We start from the raw sequence: 24,096 nt of genomic DNA, 5'->3' as shown, positions 1-24,096 counted from the left end.
ACGTACCGCGCCACGGCTATTGCCCCGTGCAAGTGCATACATCAAATGGGCATCTGCCAACTCCGCATTTGTAAACATTCCACTGACTACAAAACCACGTTCGTGATGAACACTAACCTGTTGATGCTACGTACTGATGTGCTTGATGCTAGTACTGTAGAGCAATGAGTCGCATGTCAACACAAGCACCGAAGTCAACATTACCTTCCTTCAATTGGGCCAACTGGCGGTGAATCGAGGAAGTACAGTACATACTGACGAAACTAAAATGAGCTCTAATATGGAAATTAAGCGTTTCCTGACACATGTCCACATAACATCTTTTCTTTATTTGTGTGTGAGGAATGTTTCCTGAAAGTTTGGCCGAACCTTTTTGTAATGTGAGAGAGAGAGAAAGAGAGAGACAGACAGACAGACAGACAAAGAGAGAGAGAGAACTCACTGCAGTACTGCGAACATCCCTCTTTTCCTTCGTAATGCACAAGGAAACATCTGCCCCCCCTCCCCCAACTTGACCTCATATTTTGAGGAGAAAGCAGCATGCTTGCAAGATATCGGCAACCGATCGGCAACCGGTCCCGCGCGAAAATTTTGGCCATGGTTCTGATAGACAGTTGACCTGAAAGTACGCCATTTAAACTTTGGCGCGCATAGTTTGTCACTCGCTTCGCCCCGCTTCAACCGCCTAATGCTCGAGCGCGAAGTAGTGAACAGTAGAGTGTCAACCAGAGCCGTGTTCACGAGATGTTGAAGGTGAGGGAAGAGGAGGCTCGGACACATCTGCCCAACGCGTTTTGAAATCTTGTTCGAGAACACGTTATTCTACACGAAACATAGTAATGAGTCCATAATATCTCAACCTCGCGCAAATATCATTTTAACAATAATCTCGTATTAATATTCAACAGCTATGTTCAGAGTTCTTTAGCTACCCGTACCGATGTCGTTTTATGTAACCCGCAAAGTTATGTCTGTCTCAAAAACCACATGCGAGACTGATATTCTCTCGCTGACCAAGTAAACTATGTGTTAGCCCCACAGAAAAAATGGACAGCACCTTTTTGTATGGAATTTAATGAAATTAAATTTTCTGTTGGGATGTGTTTTCGCTGTAGGCCTAGTTTTCGAGTTATTCGATAAAAACATATAAAAGTGATCGTCATACGCATGCCCACTCCCATACAGCCCTCACCGGTCAGGACTTCTAGTACGTTCTTCATGACACTCCCTCCATTGCACAAAAATTACGACTGCACGAATTATTTCCCATCTTCGACCTTCTTTGGTCTTTATTGACTGACCTTAACACGCCGCCGGCTTAGTTGAGCACCAACAAATTATAAAATTGATGTCTGTGTAAATTTTACCTAACAATTTTGTGAATTTTACCAGCATAAACAATTACGTCGTTGTACTCGTCAGGCCTTCTGACTACGTAACCGCTGCCACACGTTTAAATTAATAATGTTAAAGAAATAACCGACTATGCTGGTGGCATAATAGCCCAACTAAAATAGAGCAAATAAGGTGGAATATTAGGAATAGTTCGCGTAGACGGAAATTTTTTACATTGGTGGGAGGGAGTGCCACGAACAGTGTACCAGAAATCGTGACTGGTGAGGGATTAGTGTGGGGGTGGAGGTGCTTTTGTAGGTTACTTTCGTACGTTGTTCTTGAATGACTTGAAAATCGTGGCTTGCAGTGAAAACGTAAAGCAGTACAAAATTTAACTACATTTAATTTCCTTAGAGAATGTCCTGTTCCTTTTTTTCTGTAGGACTATTTAGATTGCGTGTAACCGAGAGAATATAAAAATCTAGAGCGCGATTTTTGAAGGATAGATATAGCATTTCTGTTTGTATAAAACAACGTCGGTAGGGGCAGCTGAATCACACGCTATTCGCTTCAAAATCAAAATGAATAAACCTAAGCAAACGAAGAATCATCATGAAACGAGGTTAACTATTTTTGACTTACAATTTAATCATGCCAGTCGTTTTGAAGAGTAGCTCATCTTTTGCAAATGTACCTCACTCTAAAAACGCCAGTTTTAAAATCCAAAGAAAGTAATGTACAACAGCTACAGTATGTTAATAGTTAAATAGCGCTATAGTACCATTTCAATGACATACCATTTCGTTTCATTCATTTACAGTACCTTTCGCAATCGCACCACAAAATGTTCGAAGCGAAGAGATCTGTGTTACCAGCTACAGGTAATAAACCGAGCACTTGGACACAGTGAAAACGCGTGTTACCAATAACAAAACAATATCTTTCTGACTCCGCTGCACAGTACTTTGCGCTCGGCCATTAGGATGCTGGAGTGGTGCGGAGCGAGTGACAAACAACCAGTGAGCGAGAAAGTTTAAAAGCTGTTCTTCCACAAGGTCACAACTGCGTACTGTCACAATTATGGACCAAATTTTTGCGCGGGATCGGTTACTGGGGCTGATATTTCGCAACTGTGTTTCTTCCTTCTTAAAATATGAGGTCAATTTGATGATGATTCCTTTTTCGTGGTTTGCTGTCTTCTGTGTGTCAGTTTACGACGAGACAGCGGAGATTGAAACACGTAAAACGTTATGTTTTATTAGTATTCTCGCGTATAAGAAGAACACATAAAAGTGATATATTTTTAAACAATTATGCAGAGCTCTATTGTATTAGAAACGTTTACTGTACTGTCCATCCGAGTTGCTCATTATCAAGAACCACGTTGAAATTTCGATGCAACTGTTTTGATTTCCGTTTTCCTTCCATTTGCTGATTCTAACTCACTGCAGGAAAAGACTGACAGAATTCTTACAACAAGATCGAATCAGTCTGTTTCTACATCCGCGTTCAAGTAATATTATGGTCATCACAAACCGCGCTGATACCTCTGTATACTCTCTGATACCTCTCTGTATACTCCCACCTTTGATTTTTCTGTCGATGAAATTCCAGAGATGTTGCAATCAGTTACAGGAACTTGAATTAATTTATCTACGACATGAATACTCAGCCTAATTTTGTGGCACTGATTACAGCGCTTTTTACACTCAAAGATAGCTTCTCGGTTATCGGCTTCACAGTTGTCTCTTCTTATTTTTGAAACCTTCACATTTAAAGTGGAACTATGTTAGTGATGGAACCTTTATCGTTTATCAGTTTCAGCATGTGGTTACTCTCGTTAACCCTCGAGATGCCGTCTGGGACGTGACAGTGAAAAATCTTGCTTCAGGGGAAGAAACTGTCCACGAGTTTGACGCCGTCATGGTTTGTAATGGGTAAGTAACAAACGACTGCAATTCTGGACGCTTGTAGCATATAACGTTGGCGCACGTTATGAAAGTTTGCACACAAATCAGTTTGTTTTTATATTCATAACTTTTTCTTTTCACTCAGTACGGTCTGGCTAGCAGTTATCTACTGGTGTAAGATGAGGAAAAAGCAATAACCATGAAGGAGGCTTTTTCATTTCATGTACGCGTAGAGGGGTGAAAATTACACAAATGCTAGAGGATCCTAAAGTTGAATACTTTGAGATGAGTAACTAACCATCGGAAAAGAATATTTATACTTTATAGCAAGAACTTAAGCTAAGAACAAATCGTGAAAGTGACGACCATCAGCCATAGTGCATCTAGTACTTCATAATTCATTTACGGAATTAAACTCTCGGTTTAATGCAATGTGGTTCCATCGCGCGTTGTTTATTACGGGGATGTAACTGCTGCTCCATCAATACTTTACATTTTTGTCATGTTCACTATGAGCTGTACATTTCACGTGTAAGTGGTCGGGTGCTTACTGACAAATATTCCTCTCACGATGGAGCACCATCTCATTTTCTACGTAGGGACCTCAGAGAGTAAGTTACACGTGTGGTCCCACCTAAGAAGACCATTGAGCAAAAGTGAGACATGTTCCAGGTTTCCAGTTAACATACACTACTGGCCATTAAAATTGCTACACCACGAAGATGACGTGCTACAGACGCGAAATTTAACCGACAGGAAGAAGATGCTGTGATATGCAAATGATTAGTTTTTCAGAGCCTTCACACAAGGTTGGCGCCGGTGGCGACATCTACAACGTGCTGACATGAGAAAAGTTTCCAACCGATTTCTCATACACAAACAGCAGTTGACCGGCGTTGCCTGGTGAAACGTTGGTGTGATGCCTCGTGTAAGGAGGAGAAATGCATACCATCACGTTTCCGACTCTGATAAAGGTCGGATTGTAGCCTATCGCGATTGCGGTTTATCGTATCGCGACATTGCTGCTCGCGTTGGTCGAGATCCAATGACTGTTAGCAGAATATGGAATCGGTGGGTTCAGGAGGGTAATACGGAACGCCGTGCTGGATCCCAACGACCTCGTATCACTAGCGGTCGAGATGACAGGCATCTTATCCGCAAGGCTGTAACGGATCGTGCAGCCATGTCTCGATCCCTGATTCAACAGATGGGGACGTTTGCAAGACAATAACCATCTGCACGAACAGCTCGACGACGTATGCAGCAGCATGGACTATCAGCTCGGAGACCATGGCTGCGGTTATCCTTGACGCTGCATCACAGACAGGAGCGCCTGCGATGGTGTACTCAACGACGAACCTGGGTGCACGAATGGGAGAACGTCACTTTTTCGGATGAATCCAGGTTCTGTTTACAGCATCATGATGGTCGCATCCGTGTTTGGCGACATCGCTGTGAACGCAGATTGGAAGCGTGTATTCGTCATCGCCATACTGGCGTGTCACCCGGCGTGATGGTATGGGGTGCCATTGGTAACACGTCTCGGTCACCTCTTGTTCGCATTGACGGCACTTTGAAGAGTGGACGTTACATTTCAGATGTGTTACGACCCGTGGCTCTACCCTTCATTCGATCCCTGCGAAACCCTACATTTCAGCAAGAAAATGCACGACCGCATGTTGCAGGTCCTGTACGGGCCTTTCTGGATACAGAAAATGCTGTCCTGACCAGCACATTCTCCAGATCTCTCACCAATTTAAAACGTCTGGTCAATGGTGCCCGAGCAACTGGCTCGTCACAATACGCCAGTCACTACTCTTGATGAACTGTGGTATCGTGTTGAAGCTGCATGGGCAGCTGTACCTGTACAGGCCATCCAAGCTCTGTTTGACTCAATGCCCAGGTGTATCGAGACCGTTATTACGGTCAGAGGTGGTTGTTCTGGGTACTGATTTTTCAGGATCTATGCACCCAAATTGCGTGAAAATGTAATCACATATCAGTTCTAGTATAATATATTTGTCCAATGAATACCCGTTTATCATCTGCATTTCTTCTTGGTGTAGCAATTTTAATGGCCAGTAGTGTACTTATGCTGCGGTACGGATGACTGTCCAGGATCTATAAACCAATCGTGCAAAATCGCTGGGAGTACTAACACTATCATACCTCTGACGTACCAGGTTGAAGATACCCGTTGGGTAGAACACCGTGTCCCGCAACTGCTTGCTGCACGTCTTAGACAGACAGGAATCGTCGATACTTCACGGCATGTTTTAAGGGACCGATGGCATGATAATTGCATGCGGAGAGGTTAGGAGTACACAGCAGGTGCTCGAGTGCCACCCACTTCAGTTGGCGTAACTCCTGCTAGCTTCCCAGATCGACCGACGTCTTGTGTCGAATTGCGACCACCACGTAACTTATGCACCGTTTCGACAGAATTGCTGCCCCATACACATTCTTCATTCACTGGCGGATGTCTTCCTGTGTTTGTCCTCCGGTTGGAAAAAAAAAATCAGGAATCCGGTAAAACATCGAATCTTCGACATCTCTGCGCCCGGAAAAAGATCCTGCAAGAACGGGACCAACGACGACTGAAGAGAATCGCTCATTGTGACAGAAGTGCAACCTTTCCGAAAAAGCTGCAGCTTTCAATGCTGCGTCAACGTACGAACCATTTAACTAAACATAATCGATATCGGGTTTCAGAGCCGAAGGCCCACGCATGTATCCTTTATGACTGCACGACACAATGCTTTACACCTCCCCTGGGCCAGTCAACAACGACAATGGACTGTTGATGACTGGAAACAAGTTCCTTTGTCGGACGAGTTTCGTTTCAGATTATGACGGGGGGATGGACGTGTACGGGTGTGGAGACAACCACATGAATTCATGGACCCTGTATGTCAGCAGGGAACTGTTCCAGCTGGGGGGGGGGGTCTGTAATGGTGGAATGTGTGCAGTTGGAGTGATATGGGACCCCTGTTACGTCTAGATACGACTATGACAGATGGCACATGCGTAAGCGTCCTGTCTGATCACCTGCATCCATTCATGTCCATTGTGCGTTCCGACGGACTTGGGCAATTCCAGCAGGACAATGCGACATCCCAAACGTCCAGAATTGCTACAGAATGGCTCCAGGAACACACTTCAGAGTTTAAACACTTACGCTGGCCACCAAACTCCCCAGACATGAACATTACTGAGCATATCTGGGATGCCTTACAACGTGCTGTTCATGAGAGATCTCCGCCTCCTCGTACTCTTACGGACTTACGGATAGCCCTGCAGGATTCATGGTGTCAGTTCCCTCCAGCAATACTTCGGACATTAGTCGAGTGCATGCGGCACTTCTGTGTGCTCACGGGGGCCGTACACGGTATTAGGCAGGTGTACCGGTTTCTTTGGCTCTTCAGTGTAACAGCATCGGAGTCGTGCTATGTTGCATATGCACTGCAGCAACGCCCTGAAACGGAAACTTTTTGCTCGTCCTTTATACAAGCTGAAAGAACCTCTGTGGAGAAAGAGATCTTCCGACGAAGATGACGTTAACACAGCAGTTCTCGAATGCCTCCATGACCAAGGTGCCACTTCCTGTCGTCAACGAATTGAAGAATTAGTAGAAAATTCTAATCGTTGTTTACAGAGATTTGACTGCTATGTCGGCAAGTAGGTTCAGGTGTCAGTATCACTTTGAACTGTAGTCCAGCATTCAATGAAATTTATGGCCAGCCATAATAATGTATAACTTACTCGTACTGTCTGAACAATTCTTTGTCGAGAACCTGGGTCATTTCTTTGTGGTGTCTTCTTTGTTTCTTGAAATGATTATACATTTCCTCCAGTCTGGATGAGGCCAGTTACGAATCTTTGCTCAATGGATTTGGTTTTGGGTGGCACATCCTGGTGCTTCATACTATAAGGGACATGTCCTACAACTAATAATATTTCATCTCCGACAACCAGTCATTCACTGTAAACTAAGGTCGAACTCCATCCTGCACCTTTCAGAGACAATGTTTTATTGTTTGTTCAAGGTAGCGGCAGATTGGTGCAGCAGACAGATGTTTATTATCTTCATACACATTGTGCTTCCATAAGAGCGTGCAAAAATTTAATAGAACATAGAGGATGCTCCACTGAACAATTTGAGGTAGAGAACCTGGGATCAGAGAAGCCAGCTTAAGTAGTTAATAGGTGTCAAAATACGTTATTGTGTATCTTTTTATTTACATTAGTTACAGTTAACTGCAAATATCTTCATTGACAAAATGAACGTACCATTTGTACCGTGTCTTACAAACTGTACTGAAACTGACGGCCTTGAACTCAATGCAAGTATGACATCGGCGAACAAGATTCTGACGCACCCTGACAAATATACATGGTGTGTTTCGAATCACATCACAGGCAGCTACAATTCTGGCAACTAATTCCATCTCCATATCCACCGGGACCTCTTACACAAATGACTTTAGGAAGTAACTTTTAGGAAACCGTTCCCTGTACAGCCTTTCAGCAGCGAGAGCGTTGCAATGTACTTCCCGATACAGAAGATGCTTGTCAATGAGCTCTGGGAAACTGTACCGGTACTGTTCCATCGTGCTGTACTGTACGTCTCGGAATAGCACTGAGTAATGAATGGGTGAAATAGGGGGTCAAATGAATGAAAAGATTTCATTGTGAAAGCATTTTAAAGCTAAATCTATGAAAAGTGGTATTTGGCTTCTCGGTTAGAAAAGAAATAAATGTTTCACTGGTTTTGGAAAATCGGCCCCTAAGGGGGTGAAATAGAGCCAGACTGAATCACTGACTGCTCATCGCCTAGCCGAAACCGCTGAGGATGGATACTTGATATTTGGAGAGGGTGTCGTTATTATACTGTAGCTATTGTTTAAGAAGGGATTGTTCGAAGTTCCACTCCTAAGGAGGTGACATACGGGATGAAAGGCTTTTTGAAAATGTGCCCTATTAAGGCAATTTTGAAGAAAGAACTACGGAAACTGGTATTTGGTTTCTCAGTCAAAATTAGAAAAAGTGTTTCAGCATTTTTGGAAAGTCAGGTATTAAGAGGGTAAAATAGTGGGAGAAAGTGTTTTTTAAATGATTCTTATTAAAGGATTACTAAAGTATTTTTAAAGCTGCACCTATAAAAATTTGTCTTTGACTTTTCTGTTATAAAGCTGAAAATACGTGTTTCACTGTTTTTGGAAGTTCAGCTCATTAGGGGGTGAAAATTGTTAAGAAAATATTTCGTTGTGTTAAAAAAAAATTACAGCTAGATCTATGAAAACTGTTACTCCACTTCAAAGTTAAATATAAAGAAGTATGTGTTACGGGATGAAAATTCCAACGGAAATATTATCAGAAGAACGGAAAAGGCATGATTAACAAAAACCTTTGACTTCAGCTATCAGAAGTACATTCGGCCTTTGGCCATCGAACATTGGCCTTAATTAGTGTGAAAAGTTTAGAAGGAGTGGTAATTTGTGAACAAATTAAAAATTTGTTTAAAGAAAAACAAAAAAAAGTCTGTGCACACCATACAGACTAGAAGAGCGAAGCTGGTTAAACCTGAATGGATTCCAAACATATGCCTCACATGTCTTGTTCATTCAAGGCAGCATACGAATTGAAACATTCGTATCCGACAGTTGGTTCCTTCTGGAACTTTAAGTTTTCGCCCCGTAACGAGTGTTCCTTGAGGTTGCGATATTGCAGCCGGTAGAAATCCCGAAACTTCATGGAATATTCTGGTTACGTAACTCACAGTTTAGGATCCTCTTTCGAATACATAATTTTGAACCTAATGGTTTGGGACATTTGTATATGAAGGCAAAAATATAAACACATGAGTAAGAAGGAGGTGTACTTATTTGATTTTTTTTGTAATTTTTAATCATGCAATGGAACAGTGGACGTATTGTATTTAGCAACTAGAGTACTTCAGGAGAGGCCGAGCGGACATTACACCACACACAAATCATTTGTAATTTATTAGAATTTGAACTTGATAAATATTTAACACACATGAAATGTATTTGGTGCTGTCGCTGACATAACATTAACACTCCATTCATTGCAGAATGAATTATTCACACCAGAGTACAATTGCCTTTATAAAATTTTGAATAAATGTTCTGTTCGCACGCAACCCTATTGCACTATGAACATTCTGTCGCAGTTAGCGATGACTAAACAGAGACTGTGTTGATTACATAGACTATATTGCAGTGCCTGTGTTTTTACAATGTACTCTGCAACGTCCTTCAGAGATGCATGAAATACTACAAACTGCATTACCTGATTTTTTAGCATGCATTCTGCAATGTACTCAGACATGCATGGATATGTTCAGATTGCGAGAAATGGAACATGTACTACCACAATCCGTAAGTTGTAGTTATTACTCGTTGTACAAGCTGTCAGATGACGTAAATTAATTTATGTTACACTTTCCTGGCATTGCGTCACCTAATCTGTCGCATAACCACCAGAAACGTCTCATCTGAAATGAATGTGTAAATCACTAAATTATAATAAAGTATGAGCACCTGAAGATAGCACCGTGCTGATGAAACGTCTTGTAAAGAGTCGTAGAGATGGGAGATCCCGATGGTTGTGTTCAGCCGCCTGATGTGAAAGGCTTTCCTTCCTCCATGCGCAATGGAATTATATCGTAAGTTCGTCTCTTGAGTGTAGGTAGCCACAGCGAATATGTGCAGAGTGTGGTGTTATGTTTGTTTTGTATGATGGTAAGAGCCACTTAGTGCCAGCTCACAGCCTACTCCTCTCGAACTGCACCACCAGGGCCGCCGACCTTGAATTCCCCCACTACACAGACAAACAACCCTCCACAATGTCACGTGTTCTCAGTCCGTGAGACACAGCAGAGAGATTTTGAATTTAATGCTGTATATTGGCACCAAATCTGGGGATCGCGAACTTTATGCCACCACATCTTTTGCTCTTGCCGGGCAAATATCATCTGTCAAAGTTTCTTCTCTCACCAGGATTCTTAACGGACCACTGAACATTAGAGATGGGTTGTTCGCGAACTAACGGGTCCAAAGGAACGGTTCATCAAGTTGAACGGAACGAGCGATGAACGAATTCTAAGGGACGGTCTTCCAAAGTGCACTTTGGTCGCGGCCTGCTACATATAGTTCCCGGGAACGGTAAACGGTCGGTCTCGTTCCCGCAGTGGCACGTCGGCCGGTCTCGTTCCAGCCTCGGTCCTGTTCCCATCTGTCTCGGTCTTGCTCGGCCGTACTCGTCCTTCGCGTGACCACTCGCCACATTTCCACTGCCGACTGTTCATAGTTAGTTCAGTATAGAGTTGTTAGTTTCGTTCGCTTCGCACGCCCATTCTAGATGTTTCATACCTTTTTTGGACTCTGAACTTCTGGTTCTATTCGTATTCTATTCAGCGTCCATAACCGGTAATTAAAATGTATTTTATAATTACGTAAATTACATAAAATTACGTGGTATGTAATACATTCATCTTTTCAGGTAACAAAACGGCGTATCAGCTTACTTCACTATTTCGATAAAGAGCAGAAGAAATACTTGTAAAAAGGCAAGATTTTTTATTACACATGCAAAGAAAGTCGGCATGGCTCACACGAGTGGCCATTTTCCGTCTTTTTTTGATCCAAGGTAAAAGAGCATGTTCATTGTTACGTAAGGCAGACCGACTTACAATCGAATGAAGTCCGCGTTCCATAATCGAGTGTCTGGTGTCACATTTTGTAATGAGAATATGATAACTTCTGCAATACTATTTCAGTGGTACAGGGAGGCGCACGAAAAGTCGGCCCCGACTACTAGACTGCTCATTGTCGCCTACCAATCGTCATCTATTGTTTCTAAGTTGTTGTTTGCATTAGCTTATTTGTTATTTCTTCACTGCCTTATTATTACATGTTTTTCTATTCTGCTCGTAGCGGTCATCAAATCCTGCGTAATTGGCGAGCAGTCTGTACTCGGGGCCGGTTTTTCGTGCGCCACCTTGTATTATTTCACTGCAGTTGGCTAAACGAGAGGTTTTGCAGAATCACGAAAATTACAACTGTGTGAGAATTCTGTTATGAATGAAAACTCTGTACTCCAGGGCGGAGGCAAGTTCCCCCTCTTGGTTCCTTCCATCTTCAGTCACCTATGCTACTAATTTCCAATTTTTCATAATAACCATATACCAAGCACAAATGAACAGTGAACGAGTAAAAATGAACGGTTCCCAAAAAAGAGCGATCACCAGTGAACTAGTTCCCAAGGATGAACGAGTTCAAATGGCTCTGAGCAGTATGGGACTCAACTGCTGCGGTCATAAGTCCCCTAGAACTTAGAACTACTTAAACCTAACTAACCTAAGGACAGCACACAACACCCAGCCATCACGAGGCAGAGAAAATCCCTGACCCCGCCGGGAATCGAAGCCGGGAACCCGGGCGTGGGAAGCGAGAACGCTACCACACGACCACGAGATGTGGGCTATGAACGAGTTCGCCCATCTCTACAGAACAGTCATGGGTCACAGCACGCCCGTGCATTAGCAAACTCGGCTATGTAGACCATGAAACGTGTGGTAACAAACTGTCATTGGAAATGAAAAGTGTCCAAGCGGAAAACGTGCAAAATCTTGTAAGTTTCGTAATGCATGTAAATATCGTAGAAAAAAATAAAAAATAACATGTAAGAGTGTCGCAGACAAAAAGAAAAAACTGTTAACTGATTTCTTACTGGTACCTATAGTGAAAGTTGTAACGAAGAGTAGACTACTTTTACGAAATATATATTTCATTTTATCAAATTTTGTTTGTCGATGTATGAATAATTCACAGTAGAACGTAAATGTAGACCTGCTTTCCTTTTCCTCCTTTTTCTTTCAGACACTATTTTCTGCCATTCGTGCCGTCCCTTCCAGGATCAGAGAAGTTCAGAGGTCGGCAGATGCACAGCCACGACTACCGCGTGCCGTCGCTCTTCAAAGGTCGTAGGGTGGTGGTCGTGGGAGCCGGCCCATCGGGAATGGACCTCACGCTCGATATCTCCTCTCAGGCAGAGCTGGTGAGTCGCACAACTGTATGACGTAGAAACGATTAGAAAAGTTGTAAGATAGGGATGTAGTCTCTCACCCCTATTGTTAAATCTACAGGGTGTCTCAAACCTTTCGGGTCAAACTGAAACACGTGATAGTGAGTCCACAACTCTCTCAAAGATCCCTGGGATTTCTTGCACCAAGAGACAGGCAGTTTGGACTCTAGTAAGCAGGTCTTCACCCATTCCCACTGGGTTTTCATACACCAACGTTTTGACGTAACGCCAGAAGAAAAAAAATCGAGAGGTGTGGACACTGTGATCGCACTGGCCATGGGACAAGACCACCTCTTCCAACCCAACGATGAGGGTAGTGTTGTTCAGGTGCTCGCGGACATTAACGTCAAAGTGGACCGGTCAAACGGGGGACAACAAATGAGGTCGTATTAGGTGATCTTGGACAATGCCCGCCCACCCGTTGCTGGTGGCCACCGAAGCGTGTGGCGTGGGGATTGCCCTCACTCTAGACATGGCTGTCGCGGCTGTTGAAAACACTATCAGTGGCGAATGAGGCCTCGAACAATGCAGACTGGTCAGGGGTGTACGCTGTTTATCACCAGTTGTCTGTTCCAGACTACACAGGCACCTAGGATCTTCGCTAGAGTGCGGAATTACTTCATGCACCGTTGCCATGCATGCAATGAGACTGGCGGTCATCACTTTGAATAGTTACTGTAAGCAGCGTTGTTGTTATGCAGTGTACGCTGTGTATTCCATAGTACAATAAATATGCATTTCCGATCATTGGTTCTCTTCGATTAGATTATATTAGATTAATTATTCATTCCATAGACCAGCAAAAGAGGGGATCCTCCTGGGTGTGGAACATGTCAGATAAACACATTACAAAAATGTAATTAGAAAAATTTGAGTTTCATTAATTTTAATGATCCTCAGTCAATAAACAGTAAAATTATGTACATGAATTAAAATTAAACTTCTAATATTTACAGTTTTAATACATACATCTGCTTTCATTCACTCCATCACTAACACAGTAGCTACTTACTTGGCTATTACAACCAAGTATTGTCAAAAATTAAAGTAAATTATTCATTTCAATGATCCTTATTTAAGAACAGTCAAATTATGTACAAGATTTAAAATTAAACTTCCACTATTTACAGACTTAAGACTTACATCTGTTTTCCATACATCCATCATTCACACAGTAGGTAGTTACTTGGCTGTTACAACCAAGTATGATTGAAGTATAATAAATTTTCATTAAAATGGCCTACTGCATTTGTTAAGAAATTTATGGATGGAATAGGAGTTGGCCACAAAAAATTCTTTTAAATTATGTTTAAATTGTGCCTTGTCTGAAAATAAACTCTGAATGGTTGCTGGTAACTTATTAAAAATATGCGTTGCTGAATACTGGACTCCTTTCTGGACAAGAGTAAGTGATTTTAAATCTTTATGTATAGTGTTCTTTATTCCTAGTATTGATACTGTGTACTAAGCAGGTAGTTGGAAAAAGAGATGTATTATTTACAACAAACTTCATTAAGGAATAAATATACTGAGAAGCTGTGGTTTGTATGCTGAATTCTTTGAATAGGCTTCGACTTGATGTTCTTGGATTTACACTACAAATTACTCTTATTATACGCTTCTGTTCTCAAAAAAAATTTTCTCGGTTTGTGGAGTTACTGCAAAATATGATATCATATGACATAATGGAATGAAAATAAGCAAAATATGCCAGTTTTTTTTAATTATATCTCCTATGTCTGACATCATTCGCATTGCAAGCACAGACTTCTTTAGGCGCTTCAGCAGATCGTTAGTATGTCGCTCCCCAGATGTAATCCCAAGAATTTTACAGTCTCAACTTCTTCTATTTCCATGTCATCATATGTTATACACACACTAGAAGGAAATCTCTTGGAAGTTTTAAACTGCATGTAGTGGGTCTTTTCAAAGTTTAATGACAGTGAATTGGCTATGAACCACTTATTAATGTCAGTAAAAACTTGATTAGCTGCCCTTTCTAAATTTATATTTGATTTACTATTTATAGCAATGTTTGTATCATCTGCAAATAAGACAAACCTATCTCAATATAATCGGTTGTGGACCCACTGTCACCTGTTTCGGTTTTACCCAAAAGGTTTGAGGCACCACGCACACATCTAAAATGAAGTGACGGAAGTAAAAGAAAGATTTTGGAGCCGAATTAAAATGCGGGGTTAAAGACTATCAGTGATAAGATTCGCTAGAGATAATCCTATCAACAGTCAAACCAAGTAAGAACTGCAGTGCGTGCTGAACGTAATGAAAGATATAGTGAGTTCAGAATATGAGTTGGGGGTGAGCCGAAGAAAGAAAGACGTAATGAGGAGCAGCAGAAATGAGATTATCAGTGAGTTTAAAATGAAAATTGGAAACCACGAAGTAGACGATGTGAAAGTAATAAAAACAAATTTGTGCGGGAAAAGAGGGCATTTATGAACAATAGATGACTACTAGATTAACATATACCTGCTTTATTGAGTTACATATGGTCGCGTTAGGTATTTTTGACGTTTTATGCAGAATGTTGTTTGCTTCGTATGCCACATTTATATCTTGTTTCTTCATTATGTTTCATGTCCTGTGTGTTATTTTGGTCAAATGTCAGGGTGTGCCAAGTTTTCGTGTTGTTTGTGGTGTTGTCCATGCGCCTGGCTAAATGATACGCTGATGCAGTTGTCAAATCAGGCACAGGCCTGATCGGAGTACCGGTTTTGTGATTCTTTATCTGGTAATACATCAAGGAAGACAGGTTACGTTCGGGACCTGAAGATGACAGTATGTGGTATCGAAATTGGCAGCATGTATTACAAAGAATAAACAAAGTTAGATCCAAAAACAGCTGCTGGTTTTGTTATCATTATTCAACTGTTGTGAATCTTTGGTAAATTTCTTGGTGTGGGCGCCCTGAGGTTCGCTTGTATTGTTCTTTTTATTTGGTTTTGTGACAGTTACAGTGTGTATTATGGCAGACTCAATAGCTTTCATTATTGACCAGGAGGTTGGGGAAACACCGAGGGTGCGGACACGTCATGTAATGGAGTCCGGCGACTCTGAAGGCCAAACAAGAAGCCAAAGGTCGTCGCTATTTTCTTCTTTTCCTTGACCTACATCCCATCTATTAATTTGATAAATAGTTTCTTTCAGTTTTAAATACACCGACACCGCCGTGAAAAAATTAAAGTTGCAGCTACAGTTTTTTCGATTACCGAACCGTAGTCTCGACTACTGAGCAAGCAGTTTTTTGTGTGAATTTCGTTTTGCGATAAGTCATAGACTTGTGCATCTTATTTCTCTCGAGAAAATTGTGACAATAGATCTACTGGTGCTATCGAAAATCACCATCAGTATGAGAAAATTAAGGTCACTAAGAAATAATGACAAATGCGATGGTTAATTTTCTCCGAGCTAGACGAACATCCAGGAAGTAAAAGCCATGCAGTATGGGCTTCGAGTTACAATTTCCTACACTGCACGAAATCCAAGAAAATGATGAGTCATGATTCTGCTTTCAGACTTATTGGACGTGCAGCGCGGCGATATTAACGGATAAGCGATATTTGAAGCCTTTAGTTGAGACATAATTAGCTGATAACTTATCGCGTCAGAACTAATAAGGGGTTTGCTCGTGCATATCTTCCTCAAACGTATGATTTGCTGAGTGATTACATCATGTCAACTCGTTACTGTTTGTTGCGGCGTTAACAAACATAACCTGACGTCACACTCGTTGGTGAGATTATAGGAGTTGCGTCCGCGTAATGTTTTACGGGCGCCCGGCCACAGAAACGATCTACATCTGCATCACTACTCTGAAATTCAGACTTAGGTGACTGGTACAACCATCAGCCGTGTAAGGGAATGACAACAACGAAAATATGTGCCGGACAGGGAACCGAACCCGGATTTTCCGCTTTTCGCGAGCAGTCGCCTTAACCGACTTGGCTATCCGTGAACGAGTCACGGCCAGACTACAAATTGTGTAGTTCCCATACATGGAAGGACATTTTTTATTGAAAGACATTACATGGTATCGGCGGATAAATACGATATTAGACAGCCTGTGTTCTTAAGAAGAACAATGAAATGTTGCTTCGGATATGTACGCATTCCTCTTCACAATACAGCCACTGCACTATCGCACATTAAACACTATTTCTCTACTTTTCGGTCTCGAACTGCTCGAGGGAAGAACGAACACTGAACCTTTCCGCACGACCTCTGATTTCTGTTATTTTATTATGATGATCATTTCTTCTTAACCTACTTAGGCTGGCGGCAATAAAAAAAAAAGATAGCGGAACTCCAGATGATCTCCGACTTTGAGAATTCAGTGAAAGGTGAAGTAGTCCCTCTAAAAGCCGTAATAAAATTAAAAAAGACCTGAGTAAGTTCTGGAGGACGTTTTTCTCCATGCAGCTAGTATACAAATCTGCAACGCATCAGTGGTCGGCAGGACAAGCCGCTGGGAAATCATATTCCAAACATGTTCGATGTACCACAGTTGAACTATGACGGAAAAGTTACGAGGCAGTCATGTCCCAAACATGTGTGATCTACGACAGCTGAAAACTGCAGAATTAATGCTACCTGTCTTCTTTGAAAAACATTTCTTGCCACAAGCAACTGGCAGTTTCACCTTAAATACGGTACCTGGCGTTATCGAATAAAGAGACCATGTCTCGAATTTTGAAACTTCACACAGGTATCGACTACTCTCTGTATTGTCTTCTATACGAAGGAATCGAGATTGCGCAGAGTCGCCCCAATTGAATACAGCCGATTCCTGTCCCTACGCTTGTGTAATCACAGCTAGTTCTCTGCCTCCAGTAAGCCGGATATTAAAGGATATGAAAATCCAACCTTCTTATTCTCAACGAAGGGTGCCAGTTGTTAAGAGTGATCTTTTGTTTAAAAGATCTTTTGCCACTGTTAACAACTGGCGCCGTTCGTTGAGAACAGGGAAGTTGGATTTGTATATTCCTTAATATGCGACTTTCTTTTTCTTATTGAAGCTGTCCAGGCAGGAAAGGCAAGATTTCGGGTTCGAGTCCCGGAGTGGCACGCAGATTTGATGTGGTAGCAACACTCCACTGCAGAGTGAGAGATACATTCAGGGGGCCCTAATGATTTTCGTGGATTACTGAGCCCCTGGCTTGTGGGACACGGGTCTTACATTAACAAAAATATGTAGTAGAAGTAACGTGTAGCCATTCTCGGTGGCAGCTCGTCGAACATGATGACACAAAGATCGCAAAAACGCGTACTTTATTGTGACTAACAACGATTCCATGGAAAGTGCGGAGAACTTCGGGCAATATGGGTTCTGTAGTGTCCCCTGGTTCCACATTCACTGTACGGATGCTAAGACAGCACATTCTTTACGTGATACTCACTAGGCACTTGTCGGGGGATTACTTACTGTAGTACAATGGTTCAAACTGTTTCTCTTCCGGGTGTCCATACTTTTAGTAGGGCTTAGTTTGACTCTCTTCTGACTTGGTGCTGTTTGTCTTGTAAGTACAGCTCGGGGCGAACTAATCTGCTCCGAGAAACCTGTAATGTATATATGATTTGTTACATTAGCGAATAGAAAGCACAGGCGCATGGCTAAGGTGGGACTCAAACCCGGGACCTTCCCTTCACGAGGCAAGATAAAACGGCTATTTCTCGATCAGACATGGGAAATGACTCATCCAATTTGTCACATGTTGGGATAAGTATCTAAAACGAATGAGAATCGGAATGGGATTACAGAGGATAAACAAAATTTACTAACTGGTAGTATCCTTAGTAGCTATCGGAAAAGACAGTTAATGTTCGTACAAGAACTAAGGGGGGGGCGGTTTGATTGAAAGACCATGTGCGAAATAGTGCGATTAAAAAGGGTGTAAGACAAAGGTGCAGTCTTTCGCCCCTAATGTTCGATCTATACAACGAAGACGCAATGACGGAAATAAAAGAAAGGTTCAAAGTGGGATCAAAATTCAGGGTGATAGGATATGAATGATAAGATTCGCTAATGACGTTACTATCCTTAGTGAAAGGGAAGAAGAATTACAGGAGCTGTCGAAAGGAGGATTGAAAGTAAGGGGAAATGGCAAAAGTAATGAGAAGTAGCAGAAATGAGAATAGCGAAAACATGAAAATTGGCGATCATGAAGCAGCCGAAATTAAAAAATTCTTATACGTTGGAAGCAAAATAATCCATGAAGGACGAAGCAAGGAGGACATAAAAAGCAGAATAGAACAGGCAAAGAGGTCACTCCTGGCCATGAGAAGTCTATTAGTATCAAACATAGGCCTTAACCTGAGGAAGAAATTCCTGAGAATGTTCGTTTGGAGCTCAGCATTGTATGGCAGTGAATCATGAACAGTGGGAAAATCGGAACAGAAGATAATCAAAGCGTTTGAGATGTGGTGCTACAGAAGAGTGCTGATAATTTGCTGGACTGATAACATAAGGAATGACAAGGTACTCCACAGAATTCGTGAAGAAAGGAATATGTTGAAAATACTGACAAGGAGAAGGGGTAGGATATGTTGAGACATCAGGAAATAACGTCTATGGAACTAGAGGGAGTTGCAGAGGGGAGAGAAGCTGTTGCGGAAGACAGAGACTGAAATCAATGCAGCAAATAATAGAGGACCCAGGATGCAGGCGCTACTCTGAGATGAAGAAATTGGCGCTGGAGAGGAAGTCGTGACGGGCCACATCAAATTAGTCAGAACACTGATGACAGAAAAAAAAGTATCCTTCACTGTATATTTTCCTTTTGCATACCATTACACGTGCTTGTCATCCATTTTCATGCGGAAGACAACCACGAACACGCCAGTTGCTGCATACTAATAGAGCGTGTGACACATTAGAACTGATGAGAAATAACGCGCGCTATTGCCGGTGTACTAATTCAGGCAGTCCCCACATATTGCCGGCCGGTGTGGCCGAGCGGTTCTAGTCGCTACAGTTTGGAACCGCGCGACCGCTACGGCCGCAGGTTCGAATCCTGTCTCGGGCATGGATGTGTGTGATGTCCTTAGGTTAGTTAGGTTTAAGTAGTTCTAAGTTCTAGGGGACTGATGACCGCAGCAGTTAAGTCCCATAGAACTCAGAGCCATTTGAACCATTTTTTAGTCCCCACAAAGGAACATGAAACGCTTGTGATCGTGGTCGTGGACGTGGGCGGAGACGTGATTTGTAACGTGGTTGGCGAGTGCTCAGAAGCGCTTAGAAGCTGAGTAAGACCGCGTACCGTCCGACTGTGGTCACCGCGGTAGCTTCTGCAACTTGTGCAGGAATCGAATAAATGTTCTCGGGTTTCCAACCGCGTCAGTTAATTAAAACTACACGAGCTTTCGGTCAAGCACTCCTTGGCCATTGTCAAGTGGTAGGAATCATTTTTAAGAGAGGCTGAAGTGCCACCCCTTGTATTTTGGAGCCCAGCACTATACCCGTGGCGCTCTCTTGTCCGCCGTAGTCGGAAGTGTTGCAGCACTTGAACAGTGGAAGCAGGTGCAGTAGTTTACTTCTCGTCACAGGCGGAAAGGTTGACCTCTTCCTAACGTAGGCTGGAACGTCTGAAAGAGACAGCATTCCCTTCTCCTCCCCTTCCCGTTTACACGCTCGCGTATCATTGTATGCAGACCTGTGTTCACAGCCGTACTGTTAAGTGAGATGCTGATACTGAAGAATACATACTTGATTTTATGTGTTGTAAACTATGGCGTTGTCGAAATTTTGAAGGTTTGCTATTATTGTAGTTCTTAACTGCCTTGCTGCAGTGGTAACACCGGTTCCCGTCAGATCACCGAAGTTAACGCTGTCGGACTGGGCTACCACTTGGATGGGTGACCATCCTGTCTGCCGAGCGCAGTTGGCGCGCGGGGTGCACTCAGCCCTTGTGAGGCAAACTGAGGAGCTACTTGATTTAGAAGTAGCGGCTCCGGTCTCCTAAACTGACATAAGGCCGGGAGAGCAGTGTGCTGACTACATGCCCCTCCACATCCGCATCTTATGACGCCTGTGGTCTGAGGATGACACGGCGGCCGGTCGGTGGCGTTGGGGCCTCGTAGCCTGTTCGGGCGGAGTTTAGTATAGTTTATGTATTTGTCGAATCCTCGGCCAAATTCTTTTCAGATGATATATTTTTCTGAATAATAATTTCTTGGATGTGCTAAAGTGATGCACGAAACAAGGATGAAAACAAATTATTATTACAGTACTAGCTGTTCCCAGCCACGTGTTGCTGCAGCGGAATCTGGTTAAATGGAAAAGGGAGAGAAGACGTACTTTTATAAAATGGTAATTGAATACGCCCCCTACTCTCCTTCCCCACACCCAACCCCGTCTCTATTCTCTGTTCATCTCCTCCTGTCGGTCTCTTTGCCTCTCTCCTCCTCTTTTCTCCTCTCTATATCAAGCGGCTGCCCCCATCCCCCCCACCCTCTTTCTGCTCATCTTCTCTTACCCTGTCTCTCCATCTCCTTTTGCCCCTCTCTCTGCCTATCTTCCCCTTACCGCTTTCCATTTTCATTTCCTCCCACTCCTCTGTCCATCTCCTATCGCCCCCCTCCCCTCTCTCTGACCTTGAGCCTTTGCTATTGTTATTGCAAATTCAGATTCTGTGATAGTATTGTAATCACAACCCAATAAGTCATAAATACAACATTCCTGTCTGCCAACAACGTTTCACTATTATATGAAAATATTTATATATACCTATTTAAGTATTACAAACATTAAAAATATACAGCCTACATCTGTATACAAATTTGAATCAGATCGATCGAAAACTTTTCGAGATTTTTGCTATCAGCAATTCTCCTTTATATACACTCCTGGAAATGGAAAAAAGAACACATTGACACCGGTGTGTCAGACCCACCATACTTGCTCCGGACACTGCGAGAGGGCTGTACAAGCAATGATCACACGCACGGCACAGCGGACACACCAGGAACCGCGGTGTTGGCCGTCGAATGGCGCTAGCTGCGCAGCATTTGTGCACCGCCGCCGTCAGTGTCAGCCAGTTTGCCGTGGCATACGGAGCTCCATCGCAGTCTTTAACACTGGTAGCATGCCGCGACAGCGTGGACGTGAACCGTATGTGCAGTTGACGGACTTTGAGCGAGGGCGTATAGTGGGCATGCGGGAGGCCGGGTGGACGTACCGCCGAATTGCTCAACACGTGGGGCGTGAGGTCTCCACAGTACATCGATGTTGTCGACAGTGGTCGGCGGAAGGTGCACGTGCCCGTCGACCTGGGACTGGACCGCAGCGACGCACGGATGCACGCCAAGACCGTAGGATCCTACGCAGTGCCGTAGGGGACCGCACCGCCACTTCCCAGCAAATTAGGGACACTGTTGCTCCTGGGGTATTGGCTAGGACCATTCGCAACCGTCTCCATGAAGCTGGGCTACGGTCCCGCACACCGTTAGGCCATCTTCCGCTCACGCCCCAACATCATGCAGCCCGCCTCCAGTGGTGTCGCGACAGGCGTGAATGGAGGGACGAATGGAGACGTGTCGTCTTCAGCGATGAGAGTCGCTTCTGCCTTGGTGCCAATGATGGTCGTATGCGTGTTTGGCGCCGTGCAGGTGAGTGCCACAATCCGGACTGCATACGACCGAGGCACACAGGGCCAACACCCGGCATCATGGTGTGGGGAGCGATCTCTTACACTGGCCGTACACCACTGGTGATTGTCGAGGGGACACTGAATAGTGCACGGTACATCCAAATCGTTATCGAACCCATCGTTCTACCATTCCTAGACCGGCAAGGGAACTTGCTGTTCCAACAGGACAATGCACGTCCGCATGTATCCCGTGCCACCCAACGTGCTCTAGAAGGTGTAAGTCAACTACCCTGGCCAGCAAGATCTCCGGATCTGTCCCCCATTGAGCAAGTTTGGGACTGGATGAAGCGTCGTCTCTCGCGGTCTGCACGTCCAGCACGAACGCTGGTCCAACTGAGGCGTCAGGTGGAAATGGCATGGCAAGCCGTTCCACAGGACTACATCCAGCATCTCTACGATCGTCTCCATGGGAGAATAGCAGCCTGCATTGCTGCGAAAGGTGGATATACACTGTACTAGTGCCGACATTGTGCATGCTCTGTTGCCTGTGTCTATGTGTCTGTGGTTCTGTCAGTGTGATCATGTGATGTATCTGACCCCAGGAATGTGTCAATAAAGTTTCCCCTTCCTGGGACAATGAATTCACGGTGTTCTTATTTCAATTTCCAGGAGTGTATTACGTATTTATTTATGTACTACATATATTAGAAAGTAGGTATAAAAACGCGCATATATTCGAATGCGATATTGTGTCAAAATTTCAAGGCAATAGGTGAAATACTTGGGAGATTTAGAGTTTGAATAAACGAGTGCTTGGATCTTTGTTTCTACGGATGTAAATGTTCATTTGTTCAAAATCTTGAATCTCGGACAAATTTTGAAAAACTTTGCATTCGAATACACGCATGACCACCTGTTTAAAATCGTGTTGTTCCACTTTTCAAACACAGTACAACAGAGACCCTGCTCGGCTCGGATTCTAGAAGTAGGTGGCACCAGATGTCTACATACAGGTCAAGCAATTCCCGAAAATTAAGGGCACGTAGTTGGCGCCCAATATGTGTTCCAATGCGTACAGATCAGGCACATTTGCTGGCCAAGACATTAATGTGAGTTCACTATGACGCCCGTCAAACCACTGTAGCACGATTCTCACCTCGCAACACCGACAGTTATTTTGTTGGAAGATGTCATCGCCATAAGGGGAGACTTCCAGCATGAAGCGATGCAGGTACTCCACAATGGGAATGGAAATGAGCGTTTGGCGTCATTGGCCGGTAGGCTCCTTACGGGGCAGGCCTGGTCGCCTTGGTGCAGGTCTTATTACGCCACATTGGACGACCTGCGCGCCGGATGAAGATGAAATGATGATGAAGACGACACAACACCCAGTCCCTGAGTGTAGAAAATCCCCGACCCAGCCGGGAATCGAACCTGGGCCCCTTAGGACGGCAATCCGTCACGCTCACCACTCAGCTATCGGGGCGGACAGTTCACAATAATGTTCACGTAGTTGACTGCTGTCATAACGCCATCGATTACCACCACAGATCCCACGGAAGCCCAACTGAATGTACCCTGTAGCATAATTCTGCCCTCGCCGGCTTGCATGTGTGGCGCGGTGCATGTTTCGCGCAGACGTCAGCCTGATGACGGTCTGTAAGGACCCGACCGTCGACCTGATGTAACAAGAAATGCGATTCATTCGACAGGCGACACGTTTCTACACTCCTGGAAATTGAAATAAGAACACCGTGAATTCATTGTCCCAGGAAGGGGAAACTTTATTGACACATTCCTGGGGTCAGATACATCACATGATCACACTGACAGAACCACAGGCACATAGACACAGGCAACAGAGCATGCACAATGTCGGCACTAGTACAGTGTATATCCACCTTTCGCAGCAATGCAGGATGCTATTCTCCCATGGAGACGATCGTAGAGATGCTGGATGTAGTCCTGTGGAACGGCTTGCCATGCCATTTACACCTGGCGTCTCAGTTGGACCAGCGTTCGTGCTGGACGTGCAGACCGCGTGAGACGACGCTTCATCCAGTCCCAAACATGCTCAATGGGGGACAGATCCGGAGATCTTACTGGCCAGGGTAGTTGACTTACACCTTCTAGAGCAC

General features: G+C 43.7%; 1 protein-coding gene across 1 annotated transcript in view; it reads left to right on the top strand.

Moving 5' to 3' along the window:
• Positions 1-24,096, top strand: part of LOC126191537 (uncharacterized) — a 174,248-nt gene that overhangs the window by 103,137 nt on the left and 47,015 nt on the right. Inside the window, exons 3-4 of the mRNA XM_049932441.1 lie at positions 3,154-3,272; positions 12,149-12,326. Of these exons, the coding sequence (XP_049788398.1) occupies positions 3,154-3,272; positions 12,149-12,326 (297 nt within the window). The remainder of the gene's footprint in view (positions 1-3,153; positions 3,273-12,148; positions 12,327-24,096) is intronic.

Source organism: Schistocerca cancellata, chromosome 6 (genome assembly GCF_023864275.1).
Source record: "Schistocerca cancellata isolate TAMUIC-IGC-003103 chromosome 6, iqSchCanc2.1, whole genome shotgun sequence".
In the NCBI taxonomy this organism is placed as follows: Eukaryota; Metazoa; Arthropoda; class Insecta; order Orthoptera; family Acrididae; genus Schistocerca; species Schistocerca cancellata.
Note: the sequence above shows the minus strand (reverse complement) of the source record. Positions and strands in the feature narration are given on the sequence as shown.